Here is a 21,065-nt window from a genome sequence, read left to right as displayed (position 1 = left end):
TTGTATTATTTTATGTCTGTCCCTATGGGGCTACAAGAAGCAGGTGACTGAAACTATTGTAAATGATGTTGTTTTAAGCAGACCTAATGGACACAGGATTAAGTGGACTGTCACTAATTCAGACACGTACTTGAACAGAATTGTCACTCTCTGTTTACCGGAAATAAGTACGTGTCTGGATGCCAACATCGGTCACTTGGGTATTTTACAATGTTTCAGTAAAATTAATGAAAATATCAATAAAGTTTTGACCACCTCTAATGTAAAGCGACATAAACAGAATAGCGGATGGTTCGACAAAGCTTGTACCAAGGCCCTACAGAAGTTAAAGAAAGCCCTTTCGTGTAGTCTTCGGAATAGGTCTATTATTACCTATCTTAGAATAGCCTACAGGGAACAGTTAAAACTTAGGAAACATGATCTTCAGGCTGAAGCGTGGGATAAATTGACAGCCGCGGTGGAGCTAACAGTAAGCTCTTCTGGGATACCGTCAACAGTCCTTTTTTAAGGAACGATGACGCACCCACAATTACTTCCCAAGTCAGTAAGGAAAGTTGGGTCCTTCATTTTTCCTCTATTTTTAATTGTAGCGATATTTCCTGCATGTCTAGCTTATCTACCGTTGTGTGGCCTATTATCCCCCTTAATATTATACCATCCGAAGTAGTAAATGCTTTAAGATGCAGTAAAGGTGGAAAGGCCCCTGGCTCAGACGGAGTACCAATCGACCTTTATAAAGCTGACAACAATATGGGGCCCTGTTTTATCTAATGTTTTCAATGCGGCCGTAGGGGAAAAGATTCCGACGACCTGGGGGGAGTCTATAATAATACCAATATATAAAAAGGGCCTTAGATCTGAAGCCAAGAACCATCGCCCTATATCTCTTTTAGACTCCTCTTTAAAAACTATGAGCCGGGTCTTCTTGTTTAGATTAGAAGAATGGGCCGAGGATAATGGGATTCTGGCCCAATCCCAATATGGGTTTAGGAAAGGTCGGGGGACCCTGGAACAATGCATAAATTTAGATCTAATTATTGGGAAGTATACGCACGCAAAGCAGGGATCCCTTTTTCTCTGCTTTGCTGATCTTAGTAGCGCGTTTGACCTGGTAGATCATGGCTTATTATGGTCAACCCTTTTGGAACTAGGTGCCCCCCAGGCTATCATTTTTTTCCTGGCACGACTCTATGCTAAGTTATCTGCAAGAATACGTTATGGCCAAGCAGGTGAATGTACAAGCCAAATTTTGGTGAGTCTTGGCATTAGGCAAGGCTGTGTGTTGGCACCCCTCCTCTTTTCTCTTTTTCTCAATGCCATAGAAGCCGATCTCAAAAAGGTTAAATGTGATGCGCCGCAAATTGAGGGACAGGATGTTCCTGTGCTGCTTTATGCCGATGACACGGTACTCCTCTCAAGAACTCCCATTGGTTTACAAAAACTAATGAATAGGTTCTCTGATTTTATAAAAGAAAGGAAATTAAAACTCAATAACTCTAAGACTTTTATTTTACCGTGTGGATGTAAAATAAGGAATTTGAGATCTTTCCACATTGAGAACCATAAAATCTGCTTAGTGAATAAGTTCTGTTACCTTGGCATCATGTTTTCGAGTAACGGCATATGGTATGATGAGATTTTAAATACCAAGGCCAAAATGGCCAAAAGCGCCTATGGTGTTTTTAAATTTGTAATTAAATTGGGGGATCGTCGCATATTTGATATGTTACACATTTATAGAAACAAATGTGTTTCGGTTGCGCTCTATGGAGCAGGGGTTTGGGGCTATTGCCCTCATGGAGAGCTTCAGGTTGAGGAAAATGTTTTTCTAAAAAAGTTATTAGGTCTACCTTCATCCGCCCCTACCATTTTGATTCATAATGAGGTGGGGCTGAACTATTTGACTGATCTGGTAGGGCTGAGACCCCTAATGTTATGGAGATCGATTTGGATGAAGAAAGAGACTGGGTTCAATAGAAGCATCATAAAGGATTGCCTTCGTCTTGACAAATGCCTACAAATCCCTTGGTTAAAATATGTGGTTTCTACTTTTAAGGATTTTTTTCAGGTGAATATTTTGGACTATCCGAATTATGCGTCTGATTTCCCTAAGTTAGAATTTAACAAATTTTTTTGAGGGAAAAATCTCAACGTCGTCAACTTAAGAATATGCAGCTAGTAACTGTGGCTTTTTACTATTCACAGGAGCATATCACAGGATTCCAACAATACCTGTCTAAGGTTACCAGAACATCGCATCGGTTCGTATTGACCCGATTGAGATTAGGTATTGTCCACCATTTGGTGGCTTTTCCATCTATAAAAAAATACCCCACTGTTCCTTGTCCATGTGATGGAGTCACTAAACAGAGTGTTGTACATTTTCTCCTTACATGGGATTTATATAAGCATTTGCACATTTTCTATCTGAAACCGCTTTTTAAAAAATACGTGTCTCGAACTTTGAAATCTGCTTTGAGCCTGTTGTTCACTCTAAATGAGACAGATATGTTTTTTTACTGCCACGTTTATTTTAAAATCTATTGCTGCTAGAAAAAGTATGGTTTTTTAACCTTCATGTTTGGATGGCTGATTATTCTATTTTAATACTTGCTTTGCGATTCCTTCAAATTGTTTTTTGGTTTAATTATTTAGAAAGTTTTACATTTGCTGCTTTGTGCTTTTGTGATTGTTTTTAATAATCGAATAAAGGTTATTTTGAATTGAATTGAATTGTCTCTAGAAATCTACTGTAGCAGCTACTTTTACTTTACACTCTCAGGACATGTGGAGAAGGAGATAAATAACAACTGATATGAACCCTTCACATACAGTGGAATGCTTAGTTAAGAGCTTTCAACAGAAAGCGCTTATTGAAGAGAAGTAAACTTTCAGAAAGTTAGCTGTTTTTGAAAATGTGTGAGTCATACAGACTACTTCTTCCTTGTACTGTGAGAGAGTCCGAAAGTTATAAAGATCTGTGTGCCATGGGACATGCTTAAGGACATCTCTAATTATTTTCTACTGCTTACTTTTAGGTTACCCAAGGCATTCTTTGCTGTTTGGATTTGGTAACCAACACAACATACTGCTTTGAATCAGAATAACTTAGTCAGAATTGAGCTAACATTATAAACGTTTGAACTCACCAATCAGCAGCTGTACTATGTTGGAACCAGCATACTTTCTCACATCTTCAATCCAATGAGGAATCGAATTAAATGTTCCTCGCTTGGTGATATCATATGCTATGATAGCTCCATTGGCGCTTCTGTAATAACTCTGTGTGATGGTTCGAAATCTTTCCTGGCCCGCTGTGTCCCAGATCTGCAACTGAAAGAATGCCCAAAAGTCAGTTGAGTTATTGTACTACTGATTGGGTTTGTTCCATTTGGTGAAAATCTGTGACAATCAATTTGACAGACAAGTCTTTTTCACTTCCATCTAATCATTTGGTTACTCTAGTACCACATCTCTTGCATTTGATGAGTCCCAATAGGTCACCAGTGTGTTTTAATCATGAATTCATTTTTTAAAAAAACAAAAAACAAACATTTTCAATGCAATAGGTCTCGTATAAATGACAATGCTTTTTATTTATGTGTTTTTAAAAGCAACACATATTTAAAAGGTATTGTAATTTTTAATGACAAGAGCTCAAACTCTCGCAAATGTGAGAGCACTTTAATATTGGCCATGCCCCTTTTTTTAGCCGCTGCTCGCATATTCAGGTTACAGTGAGTAACGTTTAAACTAAGGGGTACGGCCAACATTAAAGTGAAAGTGTGTATAGTGCTTTCACTCAAAGTGAAAAAAAATGTAATTTCAAAAGGTTCTGTAGCGTGGCCGCTAAAGTGAAAGCAGCCTATGCTGGTAATTAAATAATTAAATAAGCGTGGCCCACTAAAGTGAAAGAAGACCACGACGTGTATTAAATAAGCACGGCTGCTATAGTAAAAGCTGACCGCACTGTAATTAGAATAAATACATTACTATTCAAATAAAAACAGGCAGGTGCTGTAATGTCGTGGGTGGAATAGGGGAAGAGCATTAAAGAAAATAGTGCTCACCGACCACGTAACACCACCAGTAAAAAGTCCAGTAGTTATGGGAGGTAACAAATGCAGACAAGGCGGTACTAAGGAGGGACTAACAAGCCTAATAACGACTCGGAAGTCATTGTTTGCGAAGGGCAATGACACAAGCCAATTCAAAATATGGGCAGAGAGTGGGCTGGGCGTCAAAGCCATACTCCACTACTGCATGCCTCGCAGCAGCACATGCGTGGCCCAGGCTCAAGGTGCGCAGGTCTGCTTCTATGCAACGTAGCGCAATAAACTTAGAGGAAAGGTGAGAAAGGCTGAAGGAAAGCAATCTGACAATAGCGAGAACGCATCTGCGGAGCAATGGAGGAGATTGTGAGCGGTTTGCACGTATTACTCCTGCAGCAGAGTCTCTATTCTCCACATTCACTAGAAGTCTTTGTTTTCATACGCCATGCACACATCGATTTAACTGGGCAAGCTGTAGATAATGTCACTTAGCTAAACAGGACCTGTGGTGAGTGAAGCACATGCAGGAGGGGAGCGAATGTGGGATGGATGAACATTAGCACTCCAAAGCACACAGCTGGTAGTTCTGCAGGTTCCAGAGCACTCTCATTCCCCCCATACTCACTCTCAAGCACTCAGCAATACTGCATGTTCTAGAGTCCTTCCACTCTGTGCTCTCCATCTGTATTTGCCTGTCTCTTAAGCACACAAGCACCGGTGCTCCAGGTCCCACAAGCCCCTCGTCGAGTTCTCAACCTGTATTGGTCGAGCTCTGTCAAGCACAAAGGCAGCACCGCAGCAGGTTCCAGAACCTTCTGGTTCTTACGCTATCTGTATCGGTCTATCTCACTCCAACACAAATAAGCAGTACAGCAAGTAAAGGACCTGCCCGTTCTCACTTTCTACACTGATCATTCATAAAGGGGAGCTGCAAGCCAAACTTGTTCATACAAATCCACTTGCACCAAGTGCTGAATTATTATTCCGGAAATCTTGGTCTAAACTTCGAGGTGGGGAAGACTCCTCTGCCCCAAGAAGAGCGTCTCTGCCCAGCTTTCAAGTAGGACGGCATCATTGCACAGCTGTTTAGTAATATGCCATTGTCTACTCCATGCTCCACGTAAAAGCAAGTGTGAACCTTAAGCAACTCCATGTATTTTTCCGTCAGATAAATATCATAACTTTTTATAAATCGACCCAAAAATAAGAGAGAAGCAATAAAAATGTAGCACACATGCAGACTGCTTCCAATGTGTGTATTTTTATCTCAGTATAGCTTCTGCTACAGTGCAGTGCATGTCCCATATTTTGTGCTCCATAGGACAAGCACTAAAGTTTTCATTAGTCAAAGTTTGATGTACATAATCGTATATGGCACGTTGAAGATAAAGGGCTTGAAGAGACTAAAAGCTTACCCTATGGATTTGCTCACTATTAGAGATTTGCCAGTGCTGCCCACCTGTTTGTCACCAGACACCCTCATTGCTGCATGATACAATACCAACAAATGCCAAAAATAACTACTAGGTTATCTTAAGATGGTCTCAAAATTCAAGAGAAGCAGACAGAATACAAGATGGCACGTGTCCTACCTCCATCGCTCCTCTACTGCAAGCGCGGGGAGGTATAAATATGTTGCATAGAAACAGAGAACAGACTCGCTCGGGAAGAGAGAATTAAGGCCAACGGCAGCCATAGATGGGTCGTGTTTACGATATCACATCTGATGGCACCTCTGTATCAGGAAGACCAAACTGAGAGTGACTCTAATGTAACGGGGTTACAAAGATTCACGTAACAGGAATATCTTGCAGGCATGAATTTTCATTTTACAAACCTGTGCAATCTTCAATCCATAGACTGTGAACGAAGAATACAACTCCCAAAGTATGAATGCATTATGAGACGAGGTGTCCCGACGTCAGGGAGCCATATGGTCATGCTAATTTAAGGACCCCAAACTATCTGTGGATGTAAATAACCAGCAATGCTTGTAACCCTGTAGATTTTTTTGACCACATCCTGTTAATATCTATGTTAAGCTATCCTAAGCTATCCTGGCTGAAGTGGGGTGAAACCCCGAAACCGGTCCTAGGATGCTTGTTTCCAGCCCAAGGAGGACCTGGCTTGGCAGTTCGGGCTGGACTGTTCCCATGAGGCACAGGGTCAAGACTGATTTGCATATGGCTGGGTTCAAACTAAAAAGGCATGGTGAGAAAAAAAAACGATGGATCTAGGCCCAGATCTCTGTACTGGGGTGAATGTATGACATTGTTCTGCATTTTGTCCATCAACTGTTGTTTTTGCAGTTTAAATATATGTTCACCTTCTATTTCTTGTATTTCCAGCCTGTCAGTGCTCTTGGATGGGAAGCGCTGTTATTTGTGTTTGAGAGTTAGCCTGTTTACTCAAGTGTCACAGCCTGTCACAACGTGCTGTTGGTCTGTTTTTTTCTTGCGCTCAAGGGGTTATTAATGGCCTCACTGTAGTGTCCTGCGTGGACAAAAGGAACACGGACACTTGTGGTTCTTTGGAGGCTCTTTATTTGTCGACCTCGCTCTCTCCTGGGTATCGGCTAACTGCCGATCCTGGCCCCCTGCTCCTCCCTTTCCGCCCGCCCTCGTCCTCCCTCGGGCAGGTCCTAGTGCCCCTCATGTGGGGGTGCATCATTACATCTCCCCCCCCCTGTAAACAAAAAAAAATAGAAACAACAAAAGAAAAGACAGTTTCAACCTTACAGTTCTTCAATCAGGCGAGATGGTTTCTTAATGGTCCGCTTGGGGCGTGATTGATGATCAGTACTGCCTCGCTCATGTTCGCCAGTGATTTCCATCAGTGCCTGACTGCAGCGGGGCGGTGTCTCTGGTTCTCTTTTCTCAACTCGCAGTTCAGTCATTAGTTCCTTGACATTCGGGCTGCACTTCTTGAAGTATGTCACATTCCTGGTAACTCGTCTTCCGTCAGTTTCCGCAGTGATCATAGTTCCTTTCTGTTGCACCACTTTCAGTGGAGTTTCGTGATATCTGCAGTCAGTCTTTCGGTGTTGCTCTTGTCGCGCGAACACCCAATCTCCTTCTCGGATCTCAGTGAGAGAGGCATGTCGCCCTTCATCCGCGTAGTCCTTCATTTTCTCTTTGTTCAGCCTGTCTGTGGCTGCAACCTCCTCATGGTCAAAGTCGGGGTATTGTTCACTCGCGGGGACACCTATCATTGGTAGTCTAGTGCACGCTGGCTGTCCTAGCATGAGGGTGGCCGGACACTTGGCCGTGGTGGAGTGGGGTGTGTTTCGATAGGCTCTTAGTACCTTGTTCAGTGCTGTCTGGATGCTCTTTCGAGTGAGTTCCGCCTGTTGTATTGCTTTCTTGATCGTGGACATGAAACGTTCAATCATTCCGTTCGCGTGGGTCCATAGTGGTGTGATCTTCCGGTGTTTAAAGTTGAGGTGTTGGGCAAAGTCGGCGAAGTCGTGGCTGTTGAATGGGGGCCCATTGTCGGATTTCACCACTTGAGGAATGCCCCACGCAGCAAAGACTTCCTCTAGTATTGATATGGCGCTGGATGCTTTCATGGATGTGCATAGTTGCGCAATGGGGAATCTGGAATATTCGTCCATGATGACCAACACATATTGGCCTGACTTGAATGGCCCAAAGAAATCAATGGCAACGTGTTGCCAGACGCCCTCCGGTAGTGGAGACATTTGTAGCGGTGCAGGGGGATCTGGACGGCTCACCAGTTGACATTGTGGGCAGTCCTTCAGTGTTGTTTCCACCATTTGGTCCAGTGTTGGAAACCAGACTCTTTCGCGGAGTGCTCTTTTCGTTGCTACTATGCCCCGGTGTCCTATATGTGCTAGGTTTATGACCCCTTGTCTTAGTTGTCGTGGGATCCCAATTTGCATGCCCCTTAGGATGAGACCATTGGTCGCTATGGACAGTTCTTCGTGGACGTGCTTGAACGCTGCCATCTCTTGGTCATTTTGTCCCTTTGTTTACGCCTGTCGCCAGCTGTTCATTTGTATCCTGCTCTTTACTTCTTGTAGGGTGACGTCAGATTGTGTCGCTTCGCAGATGGCTTCCAGCGGAACTGCAGGGGGTCTAGCCTGATCTACCACGAAGTGAATGTATTCGTCCGCAATCGATTGCTCGCATCGGCTGGTCTTGGTCAGATGCCTGGACATATAGTAGGCAAGGTTTTCAGCTTTTCCGGGCTTGTGTATGATGGTGTACGTGTATTCATGTAGCCTGAGGCCCAATCTCTCTATCTATGGCGGCATTTTTGCTCGAGGGTTTCCAAAGATTGTGATCAGAGCCTGATGGTCAGTGACCAGGGTGAAGTGTTTTCCGAAGATGAATATGTGGAAATGTTCACACGCCCATACAACAGCCAAACTTTCCTTTTCTGGCTGAGAGTATGCTCTCTCTGTGTCTGTTAGACTCCTGCTGGCATATGCTACAATGTGCCGTCGGTCTTCCTCTCTGTCATATTGCGCTAAGATGGCTCCTAGCCCCACTGGGCTGGCGTCCACTGTGATTGCTGTCTTCTTTTTTGGATTGAAGTAGGCTAAGTTGTTAGCCGACTCTACCGCTTTCTTGATCTCTCTGAACGCCCCTTCACAATGAGTGGACCACAGGAACGGCTGCCCTTGTTTGGTGAGCGTTCTCAGGGGGTGACTTATTGTGGCGTAGTCTGGTATATATCTGGAGCAGTAGCTGGCCATGCCTAGGAACGAACGTACGTCGCCAACGTCCTCTGGGCTCGGTGTGTCATTTAGCGCTGCTACCTTTTCAGAATCTGGCTTCATGCCATTTCTGGAGAATATGTGTCCAAAAAACTTCAGCGTTGGCTTATGGAATTCACATTTGTCCTTGTTTAGTGTGAGGTTTGCCTCTGTCAGTGCATGACAAACCCGATGTAGCGCTCTGTCATGTTCTTGAGTGGTTGCTCCATATACCAGGATGTCATCGCTATAATTTAGTACGTGAGGCACATGATGAATTGTTCTTCTAATTGCTTCTTGAAATATTTCTGCTGCTGAGGACACCCCAAAACTGAGTCTTTTGTACCGGAATAGCCCTAGGTGCGTTGAGAACGTCGTGATGTATCTGGACCTCTCATGCAGCTCTAATTGGTGATATCCTTTGTTGAGGTCTAGTTTTGAAAATATTTTTGCTCCGTTGAGTGACGTGATCATATCGCTGATGTGGGGGCCCGGGTGTCTCTCTCTCTCTATCGCTGTGTTAGGTGCTCTCATGTCCACACACAGGCGGACTTGGCTTGTCTCTCCTTTCTTTGGGACTACTACGACCGGGGAGACCCATGGTGTGGGCCCATCGGTTCTCTCTATAATGTCAGCCTCTAGTAGGTCTTGTAACGCCTTCTCTACTGCTTCTTGCAGGTGAAATGGTATTTTTCGGTGGTGTTGGGCCACCGGTGTGATTTGTTCGTTGATGTGCAGTCTGACTTGGCAGTTTTTCATTTTTCCGAGACCTTGGAAAAGTTTGGGGAACTTTTGAATGACATCTCGTCTGTCATCCACTTTGTATAGTATGTCTATCAGTTTTAGTCTTTCTGCAGTGGGCAGGCTTAACAAACGGTCTGCCTCAGGCCCTTCAATCACGTGAATGTAGGCTTGTATCGTGCGATCGCGATACGATAGATCGGTTGTGAACTTCTTAAGACACGGCAGTGGTTTCTTTGACATCCACGTGTACACTTGCACATGGGCGTCGACCAATTTGGGAGGCGGCCTCATTCTTTGATATTCCGCTACAGGTATGTAGTTTAGTGACGCCCCACTGTCCAGTACGAACTTGGTGTGATGAGAGGCAACTCTGATGTCTAGCCGTGGGTATTCTTTTAGCCGGTCAGGATCAGCCACGAAGTGGATATATTCATTTCGGTCTTGTGGGATGGGTGAGAAGGAGCTGGATTCTCTCGATGACGACCGTCGAGATTGACAGGTCCGGCAGGAGTGACAGCTGGATTGTGACGACCCTGTGGATGAGTCTCGTCCATCCTGAACTGCTCTGACGTGGGGACGACTGCCCGAGGGGTGGTGTTGCTGGGGCTGTCTTCGTTGGTCATCCTTGTGTGATGTACCGCACATGCTTTCGAAATAGTTGCTTCTGCCACATTTCCGACATTGTTGTCCTAGTGCCGGGCATGCGTCTGCATGCGGGAAGTCGTAGCATTTCAATTGTCTTACCGATCGTTTCTGAGTGTGGCTTGCGCTTCGGCGTGAGTTGCTTGACGAGTGGTATTGTTTCTTGGATCTGGAGGAGCGCACTTGAGGTGAGGACCGTCCAAGCGCTTGTCGAGACTGCATTCTGAATGCCTGTTCACGTTTTTCACTTCTCCCGGCTTCCATCTTCTTTGCGTGTTCATCGGCTTGATCCTCAACTCTTGTCATTTCTTCAATCTCTTCTAGCGGGTAGCTTTTCTTTAGCAGTTTGCGCCTCAGGGGCTCTGATAGGTAGCCTTCTATGATCCTTAGTCGGAGGGCATCTTCGGTGGAGAAATGATCAAACTCACAGTATCTTGCCAAGCGTCTCAGACGTGTGACAAATACACCCATTTGTTCACCTCTTTCCTGTGAAGCTAGGTTGAAGGTGTATCGCTCATAGTCAACAATCTTTTTGTGCAGGAACTTGCGGTTTCGTGCTTCACAGACTTTATCATATGAGCCAGCGGACTCAATAGGCAGCTCTTTTATGATCTGTCCAACTTCTTTGCCGACCAGATTCTTGAGAGCAATCAGTTTCTGTTCCAGGTCCGTTACCTGAGACCCTTTCGTGAAGTCAGTGAAATCTTCTATCCATTCTTGCCACCGCAGGCCCATGCCCAATTCAAGGGTGAGGGGCTCTGTAGGGCGTAGGAACGAGACTCCCAGCACACACATGGGAGCCGGAGCGGATTCCGGCATCTCGTGGTTTGTTGCGCTTGTCTGTGTTTGTTTATAATGTTCGTTGCACTCGCCAGTGCTTGTTTGCTATGTTCGTTGCACTCGCCAGTGCTTGTTTGCTATGTTCGTTGCACTCGCCAGTGCTTGTTTACAATGTTCGTTGCACTTGTCTGTGCCTGTTTATAATGTTCGTTGCACTCGCCAGTGCTTGTATGCTACGTTCGTTGCACTCGCCTGTGCTTGTTTGCAATGTTCGTTGCGCTTGTCTGTGCTTGTTTATAATGCTCGTTGCACTCGCCAGTGCTTGTTTGCTATGTTCATTGCACTCGCCAGTGCTTGTTTGCTATGTTTGTTGCACTCGCCAGTGCTTGTTTGCTATGTTCGTTGCACTCGCCAGTCCTTGTTTGCTATTTCAGGTTCACTGCCTGACTTCAAAATGGCCGCCGAATATCCCTGACAGGGGATTGGATAACACTGCCTGACTTCAAAATGGCCGCCACGAGAGTCTCGTGTGCAACGAGATTTGGCCTTCTTTTCACCGGGGACTAGATTATTTATTCACGCTCTCTCTCACTCACCGCTTGTCAGTTTCAGTCGGCACTTTCTCCGGCCAGGCACCAGGTGAGGCAGCTCTTTCTTCGGTTCCCCCTTTTTGGGTGGGCTCCCGGCGAGTAGGCAGGTGGCAGGCTCTAGCCCTCAGTACATGCCACATGCACACTTGGTGTGGCGGGGCGAGCTCCGGGCAGTTTGGCACACTCCCGGATGGCTGGGGTGGGCTCCCAGCGCGCGAGGACGCTCGCGCCATTACTCACTTGCCACGCGGTTTCCGGCCCCACGCAGCTAGGTGCTTCCCTTTCCCAGGGGCCACACCGAGTTAGCCTTCCCTCGCGTGTTGGGTCTGCCACCTTCGTCGCCAGATGTAGTGTCCTGCGTTGACAAAAGGAACACGGACACTCGTGGTTCTTTGGAGGCTCTTTATTTGTCGACCTCGCTCTCTCCTGGGTATCGGCTAACTGCCGATCCTGGCCCCTGGCTCCTCCCTTTCTGCCCACCCTCGTCCTCCCTCGGGTAGGTCCTAGTGCCCCTCATGTGGGGGTGCATCATTACACTCACTTTACTGGCAGTCCATTTGTGCCTTCCTCTCAAGGGAACAGTTGCTCTCTGCCACGCTTCCCCTTCTCACAAACACCTCGGCTCCCACCCCAGACCTCAGCATGATCACAGTTTTTAGGATACAATAAATATTCCTCCTCTAACTAGTACTTGAATGGAACGGCCCATACTCCTCAAATGCATGCATAATGTTGCTATACGCGGGTGCTGAAAAGTAACAAGAAGCGACTTTTTGTGTGGTTTGCATGTCTTTGTTTAATTGCTTTTGATGATTTGGTATGAAGTGTCGCAGAGTACGCAGTTCTTCTCGCGCCGACACTTTTTTGTTTAACAATCTTTAGTAGCAAAGTCTGGGATCCTGAGCTTGGAGCCAACTGTCAGCGGCTCACGCGTTATTTTACTCAGTGCGCGCGTGATGGAATGTTATTAAATACTTTCTGTGAATGAAAAAACAGTCCATTTTTACACGTTAGTACTTTGGGTCGCGTGCGGATGCAGATATCTTAAATTGCATGCCATTCATTCAGATCTATACAGGGCCTACTCAACGTTCCTCCTCCCTTCTGTCATCGATATGAGTGCCACTGCATCCAGAATTAACATTTCCGACTGTAAAAAAAATGCGAAGATTCAGTTCTTCTGATTGGCGTTCTAAAAATGTTAACGCAATGCACTAAACACTGCTCCCACAGCACTGCAAACTGCGCCCCTTGATAGCTAGGCCAATTTGAGCAGATCTGATAACATTCCCTCGTTTCCATGCCAATGTGTATTTTAAAAGTGCTTTTATTTTTTTAAAGAGCGGGCGCACCTGGTCCAACATTCACCTACTGCTGATTTTTTACAATATTTTATGTTGTCACTTATAAACTGACCGACCTCGTAACAAGCCTTTACTGTGAATTATGACAGACAGCAATTCGCAATAAATCCCCCTCCACAATCGGCCAGTGTACTGAATAAACCTTGCGAGCGTGCGTGGCTGGTTGTGTGACCGCCCTTCTCACTTTTTAGAATGGAAGCGATACAAATCGCAGTTTCTTCGTTCAAATGTTCGTTCTGCTTTCAGTCCCCCCACTAAAACAAATACTTTTGCGTTTCGTAGCATAAAAGCTGATAGGTGCATATGTGTCTGTCTCCCTCCATCACCCATCCCAGATTCATCTAACAAGCTGTCTCCGCGTGCACATCTCCTGTCCTCGCAGGCACAGCGAGCAGGAGACAGGGCGGGACAGGAGATGTGCACGCATACACATGACCTGTACGGGACAGGAGATGTGCAGATAAGCTGACTGACAAGAACATCTAGTCCACAAACAAAGAAACCTACTAGGATGAAACTACCAGGATAGAGGGAAGAAAAACTGGACCAAGTGCCCGAGACCCAAAGCACAATCCTAGCTACTAAAGACTTCGGAACAGAAGCTACACCACCAGGAATTAAAACTACAAATGGTTACTGCCCAGTTTTGGACAATCCCAGGGGACTAATGCCAAAAGACACTTACAACCTATTGGAACTTAGTGATGAATTCAACCCTGTTCACAATATGTTTTAGCAATGCTCTTTCAGGACTTGGAACACGATACTTTATCCATAATACATGCAAACCTGGCTCTGAAACAACTCCATCATCATTTCTTTTTATTTGCATTTGTACAGAGACTAACTCCAACAGAACTTAACAGCAGTACATCACTTGTCGGCCACATAATCAGTGGTGTATAGGTGTTGTCATCATAGGCACATATATTCAGCCCAACATTAAGTACAAAATATTATACACACATTTTAGCTGTCATTACAACTGGTCTCAACTCCCTGCAGTAGGTAGAGCAGTTGCCCAACATTGCGGTACAGCAGGAGAAGTGTCCTTTTCTTGATGTCCATAGCAGGGATCAGCGGTATCCATTGTGCTTAGCCAGTTGACAAACGGGTCCCAAATGTCCCGGGGGTGGGCTCGTGTCGGCATTAGCTCCCAAAAGCCCTCCAGCTGAGTCTTGCATTGAGTGACACTCAAGAGCCATCCCTTTGTTGTCGGCGGGAGGTACGCCTGGCCATGAGTAAAAGCATGAACGTTAATTTCGGCGGGTCATCAGTGAGCCCAACAACGCCACTATGGGTGTGCAGGGCAACTCCTGACCAATTATGTTTATTTATTTTAGTGTTTTATAGAGCGCGAACCAGACCTGTGAGGGTATCAGAGCACTTTACAGTAGTAACAGGTGGGATACAAGGACATAGGGGGGGGAGAGAGCCAAAGGGATAGGTAGATACAATATATTGGTAAAACAAACAATCATAATACCCGGATACATTTTGGGGTAAGAACAAGTCGATACGTTAAGCTAGAGAAAACTGTCTCAACACCCGGGAGGTTTGTTCGGAAGTGCCGGGTGGGTATCATAAGGAGAAAAGGCCCAGGGATAGTGCCGTAGCGATAGGTGAAGCCAGGTTACGGAGGTGATTATAACGTGAGCGTTAGGAGAGGAAGGAATTTCCCCATTAGGAAAGTTTTGGCCTCCTTTTTGAAGTGTGCTAGAGACGATATTCTTCTGATGGTGGGTGGGAGTGAGTTCCATATTCTTGGGCAGCCACAGAGAAGGCCTAATTGCACGCTCTTTTTTTCCTGAAGCGTGCGGGTTGGAGCAAAAGGTCTCTGGCGGACCGGGAGTTTCTGGCTCCTCCGGATATCACGGGTTTCTGGACGATAAATGCTGGAGACTTGGAGTAAAGAGCCTTGTGGGTGATGCAAGCCAGCTTAAATTGGTTTCTGGCCTCAAGAGGAAGCCGTTCAGAGCTTTAAGGTGGGGCGAGATATGGTTGAACTTCTTAGAGCCAGTTAGAAGTCTGGCGGCGGCGTTGAGGCAGGCTTTCAAGGGTACTCAAATATCAATGGGGAGGGAAAGAGAAGCTGTGATCCATTCGGCTTCCAATGGTTAGAACAAAAAATCAAAAAGGGGGGAAAATGGACCACTTGTCCTGTGTAGCCAGGGTCTTTAGTTGCGTTGAGACCGTCTTAAAATACCCTCATATACGTACACAGGCAAAAAGACGGTATATCTTGGTTCTCCGTCTAGGTGTACTGTAACAGCATGATCATTGGGTCTTTTCTTAGTCAATATGCTGACCTCCGCCAGGAGGAAGACCAACTGGTTTGTCAGTAGTGGTCAGAAATGAAAAGAGGGTGTGCTTGGGCTCTAATAAGGTGAGATAAAATTCCTTGTGTCACTACTCACAGGGGTTTTATTAAAAAGAGTGACGTGGGAAATTAAAAACGTAGTTGTGCGTGTGTAGACCAAGTAACTGGTCTGACGCACTGGTGTTGGTCAACATGTTTCAGCCTCTTGGAACCTCTAGAAGCTTTCGTCAGGACCGGGGTTTCATAGAGTGCTTCGCGACTCTTAATAATTAGGTGGGTACTCACCACCCTGATAATTTTGAGGTCAAATCGGAGGTATCAGTACCTCTGAAGTTCTAAATGTGAACTGCTTCGGAATACCGGAGAGCTCTTGTCAAACACAGTTGCGGTTTGTACAAGTGCGCTGCTTGTTCTAGCTCTGTGAACGGTAACCCGGGTGCCAGAGAGAACTTGGGTAGGCCTGCGAGGGTGGAGCAACCATATTCTAGCCTAGAGATGACTACAGCCTAAATTGCCGATTTTAGATCTGGGGTGTCGAAGAATGGTTTCAGGTTTCTTAGGCAGTTCAAATTAAATCTGGCAGTTTTGGCCATCGAGTTGATATGGCCACGCATGTTCAGGTTGCCGTCTAAGGTAATTCTAAGGGATTTAGCAGAGTCCACAATGGTAGGAGAGCATGTGATAGCCTTGATCCATTCTTGAATGTCTGTATTGTCGTTAGGTGGTGAAATTAAGAGGAACTCTGGTTTTTTTTGCATTGAGTTTAAGCTGGTTAGATGTGAGCCAGTGAACAGTCAACTTCAGGGCCTCATTCAGCGAGCGAATGTCCTCTGGAGAAGAGATTTTGATGTAGAGCTGTGTGTCATCGGCATACATGTGGCAGGAGATATTTGCGGTGCGCAGTACCTCTGAGAGCGGTTCAAGGTAAAGATTGAAGAGGGTAGGGGACAGGGTTGATCCTTGAGGGACTCCAACCGTGATCGGAGAGGGAGCGGACAGGTTGCCGTTGATCAGGACTCTCTGTGAGCGATTCTGGAGGAAGGACCTGAACCATGCAAGAACAGTGCCATCTAGGCCCATCCTAAGTTTGAGGTGATTAAGGAGAATTTCGTGGTTAACTGTATCGAAGGCCGAGGATAGGACCAGGAGGATTAGGAGACAGGTTTTGCCTTGGTCAAGGGCTTGAAGGGCATCATCCACGATGTGGAGGAGTGTGGTTTCCGGCTTGTGCCCAGGTCTGAACCCAGATTGAAAGTTGTCTAGTAGGTGGAAGTTGGTGATGTGATGGCTCAACTGCTGTTGTACACATTTTTCCAGCACTTTAGCTAGGAGTGGGATGTTAGAGATAGGTCTGTAGTTGTCAGGTGAAGCAGGATCTAGCGTAGGTTTTTTTAAGATGGGGACGACCTGGCCGGCTTTGAGAGAGTCAGGTATCGATCCCTGTAAGAGGAAGGCGTTGATTATTGCAGTCCAAGAGGGGATGATAGCCTGAGAGGCAGCGGCTAAGCAGTTTGAAGGGAGAGGGTCATTGGAGTGATTGTTGGGGTTTAAAGAGGATAGAATTTTTTAGACAGATTGTTCATCATAGACTTTAAAGTTGGACCAGTGCGCTTGGTTTTTGATGGAAGTCTGGGAGGGCGGCGCGGAGTGAGGAGGTAGAGCTGGCGGAGTTTGGGAATAGGTAGCAGACATGAGTTCCTTTTCTAGGGCAGAGATTTTTATCGTAGAACAAGGAGGAGAATTGCTCACATGGGATTAGAGATATAGGGGTTTATTTGGACGTTTTAGCCAGTCTGTTGGATTGGTGTTTGACCAACTCGAAAAACTTGCGAGGTCTATTCTTGGCGTTCTCCAGTTCTGTTCTGAAGAATTCTTTTTTAGAGTTGAGGATTTTCTTGTTGTAGGCGTTTCTGGCCTGGCGGAGAAGTTTAAGATGGGTGCTTTTTACAGTTCCGTTCTGTTTGCCGGAGGGACCTCCTCTCATTGTTGAGGGATCCGTTGAACCAGGGGTTCCTGTCTTTGATCTGGGTTCTTTTTAGTTTTAGCAGGGCAAGGTCATCGAGAATGTTGGATATAGTTGTGGAATAATCTTCAGTGAGGTTGCCGACCGTGGTGAGATGGGGGGGGGGGGGGGGGGGGGGAGAGGTCAGTTTCACAGCAGGCAGCCAATTTCTCGTGGTCAAGGTTCTTGGTGTCTCTAATCCATCTTTTGGGGACCACAGGTTGCGGTGTCCATGTCTTGTGAGTGCCAGGCAGAAGGAAGGTGATAGCGTGGTGGTCAGACCAATCGCAAGGATCTATGGAGAGGAGTTTGACCACAGGTTCCTTAGAGATGATCCAGTCTAGAATGGCGCCTTTCGAGTGAGTAGGGAGAGAGCAGGCTTGGGTAAGGGCTCGGTCGGCCAAGAAGTCTCTGATGGCGTTGACCTGCGGGTCCTTAGGGTCATTCCAGTGCAAGTTGATGTCGCCAAGGAAAATGTCATTGGAGTTATGGGAGGCCTTGGCTGTGATGATTTCCATGAGGTAGTCTGTGAAAGTAAGTGTCATTCTTGGCTGGGGGGTGGTAAAAGATGTGCAGTCTGCACTGTAGGGTGGTGTTGCTGCAGATGGAGAGAGCAAGATATTCGTAGGAGTCTGTAGGTTCGGCCAGAAGTTCAGTGACAAGGAGGTTGGAGTGGTAGGTGCAGGCAATGCCTCCCCCCTTTTTTTTTTGATTGCCTGTCCAGCCTTACGATGTAATAGTTGGGCGGGACTAGAAGGTCTAGGCAGGGCGATGAGGATTCATTTAGTTAGGATTCAGTCAAGATCGCTAAGTCCGCGTTCAGATTCAGGATGAGATCAGGGACATCAGAGGCATGCTTTACCGCAGAGCGGCAGTTGATAAGGAGACCGGATAAAGGGGGGTCAGGATGCGTGTCGTGACTAGGGGCAGAGGTTGCAACTAGCGCTAGGTTACTGTTGACTACCCCTGCGTTGCGGAGAGTTGCGGATCTGTTGGGGTTGGTTGCAACCGTGCGAATAGGTTGTTCTTCCCTCGGGTCAGAGGGGCATGAGGTTTCATAGCTAACGAGGAGGTCCACAATTTCTTCCTCCGAAAGCTCCAGAGGGCTAGTCGTTGCAGGGGTGGGTTTGTAGGTTAGGAGGAGGGCCAGTACTTCTTCCTCTGCGAGGTGGCAGGGCTCCCTGCGAGGGCGCAAGTGTCTCAGGGATAGCGGAAATGGGTGTAGAAGGGGCTCGGAGGAGGAAGTGGGGGGGGGGTAGAGTTCTGCGAGAGCCTGATATTCCAGAGAGAGAGCTCGGTGAGGTGCAGGAGGTTCTTTAGGGCCGTAATGGAGTTGTGGATGCTCAAGGTTAGTTCGGTAGCTTTGCGGTGGAAAGTGTCCAATTCCCTAAAAGAGGGGTGCTCTTGTGGGCAGGGGGCCAATGGTATGGGGGCGGAACTGGTGGAGTGTGCTGTAGGCCTAGTAGTGAGGCTAGGTCGACCAGAGTCATGAGCTTCAATTTCCCTGCGGTAGAGAGGATTTGAGGTTGAAGGTTTGGGGAGGCTTGTGCTGGTGGCCTGGTAGACGGGCTAGGGCGTCTAGAGGGTCGGGCCATGGGGGTATCAATATCACAGGAGGCATGAGTATGTAGGCTGGAGGTCAGGGGTAAGGGCACGCCACAGTTGGTAAGCGCTGGATGCATAGTAGGGGGCTCTGACGACCTGTGTTGGGAGCCCTGTCATGGGTGGTTGGTGAGAAGCTAGTCTCCCTTGGTGGATTGGGCGGGGGTAGGTGCAGGGGAACACGGGGGAAGGGGGGACGTGCACATATTTTTTAAGGAGAGTGAAGAGGTCCGCGAATTAGTTGGTCTTTTGGTGGAGCTTGGATCAGGATGATGCCGTGTATAAGGTGATGGTGAGGTCAGCACGCAGGTTTGCGGATGGTGCGATCGGGAGTTTGCTGCCGTGTGGAATGTTCCTAGTTTTATGTACGCTGAGGAGGTTCAAGAAGGTTTTTCCCAAAGGGACGTTCTCCTGGAGTAGAAAATAAGGTCATTAATGATTGTGCCTTTGTCCGCGCTGGATCGTAGGTCGGAGACTAGGGTCTCAGGATGCCTTTTCAGGATGGAGTGTTTGAAGGATTTAGCGGCGGTTTTGGAGAGGTTGGGAGGATAGATAACGGTATAGGAGTTGTCGCCCGTGGGGGTCAGACCAGGTCCAGCCATGTTGGGGAGAGTGTGGAAACTCTCGTCCAGGATGTCTGTTGAGAGTAATGAGGTGTGTAGGTCGAAGTCCCCAAAAAGGTCTGCCCTATGCGCTAGGCCTACCTAAGAGTGCGCAATAATGCCAAGCAGACTTGCCCCATCTAAAGGGTCCACAATGTAGTAAAGGTCAAATAAAGTCAGATCCATAAAATTAGGCTATCCAATGTTCGGTTGGGAATACTAGAACACATTGAGAGGGCTGAATGATTGCAGAAACATGCCATGTTGAGAGTAATGAGGTATGTAGGTCGAAGTCCCCAAGAAGGTCTGCCCTATGCACTAGGCCTACCTAAAGAGTGCGCAATAATGCCAAGATGACTTGCCTCCTCTAGAGGGTCCACAATGTAGTAAAGGTCCAGAAAGTCAGATCATATGTGTCTGTGTATGTGATGGAGCGTCTGCAGCCAGAAGTTGGCTATGGGGCAGCACTGCCATGCTATGTGTAAGAATGTTGCCTGAGCGGTGCCACAGCGCCAACAGCAATTGTCGGATTGCAGCCCCATACGATGTAGCTGCACTGGGGTTCGGTATAGACGGTGGATGTTCCCGAAGTGTATCAGTCTAAGACGGTAGTTAGGGGATAGCATTTCCAACTGACCGCAGATAAGCTTTCTTTGTTCTTCTGTGACACTCATCCCCATCACTGGTCCGGGCGTATAATCAGGGGAAGCAGTGGCTGGAGTCGGACGTCCAGGAGTTTAGCAAAGATTTTTGCATCCAGGATCATCAGGGAGAGCGGGCGGTCCGTATCATAGTGCGAGAGGTCTTTGTCCGGTTTTAAGATAGTTACAATAATGGCCTTGCGCATGGAGGCGGGCAGGCTGTCGGACTCCATAGCCTCCTGGTAGACGGCCAAGAGCCGTGGCGTCAGTAACTCTGCATATTCTTTATAACATGTGGCTGTCAAGCCGTCCGCACCAGGGGCCTTGTCCGCTGGGAGGCCACCTATAACCTGTTTGATATCTTCCACCTTAAGGGGGGCCTCTAAGTTCTTGCTGTGGCTCTCCTCAACAAAATTAACTAGATGGAGTCAAAGTAGTCCCGCAGAATCTCGTCAGGGGGGACAAGAGCTGGAAGTGTATAGTCGTGCATAAAAGTCTCTCATAGTTGCCAAAATATCTGGTGAGGAGCGCGCTACTTCTCCATCAGTGGCGACCAGCTCGGTAATAAACAGGGACCCTCTGTATGTCCGCAATAAGTTAGCGAGTGTCTTACACGGCCGGTCGCTCTCTCCGTATCGACGCGCCATTGCATGTTTATGTAGAAATTTAGTCTCGCGTTCTGCCTCCTCCTGATACACCGTTAGTTTAGTGCGCATATTGGCCAGAAGCGAGGGGGACGGTGTCAGTGTTGTGAAGTTCCGTTTCGAGTCTGCCCATGCAACCTTGAATGTCGTGGAGCACCCCAGATTGGCCAGTGATGCAGTGCCCCCATATCACCACCTTAAATGCCTCCCACAGGCATCCTCCGTGGTCACTGATCCGGTGTTGTGCTCGAAGTACTCCCTAATGTGCGTTCTGATACTTTCGCAAAATGCCGCGTCTAGTAGTGCGCTTGGAGGCAAGCGCCACGTGAACGGCTGCTGATAGGGCTTCGGGACCAAAAGCA

The 21,065-nt window shown here is 46.9% G+C and overlaps 1 protein-coding gene across 1 annotated transcript in view; it reads right to left on the bottom strand.

The window, feature by feature from the left end:
• The window catches only part of RAB43 (RAB43, member RAS oncogene family), an 88,750-nt gene that overhangs the window by 29,875 nt on the left and 37,810 nt on the right, over positions 1–21,065 (bottom strand). Inside the window, exon 2 of the mRNA XM_085624845.1 lies at positions 3,150–3,333. Coding sequence (XP_085480971.1) covers positions 3,150–3,333 — 184 coding nt within the window. The remainder of the gene's footprint in view (positions 1–3,149; positions 3,334–21,065) is intronic.

Source organism: Triturus cristatus, chromosome 9 (genome assembly GCF_964204655.1).
Source record: "Triturus cristatus chromosome 9, aTriCri1.1, whole genome shotgun sequence".
Taxonomy (NCBI): Eukaryota; Metazoa; Chordata; class Amphibia; order Caudata; family Salamandridae; genus Triturus; species Triturus cristatus.
The sequence above is the reverse complement of the archived record's forward strand: the minus strand, read 5'-3'. Positions and strand labels throughout refer to the sequence as shown.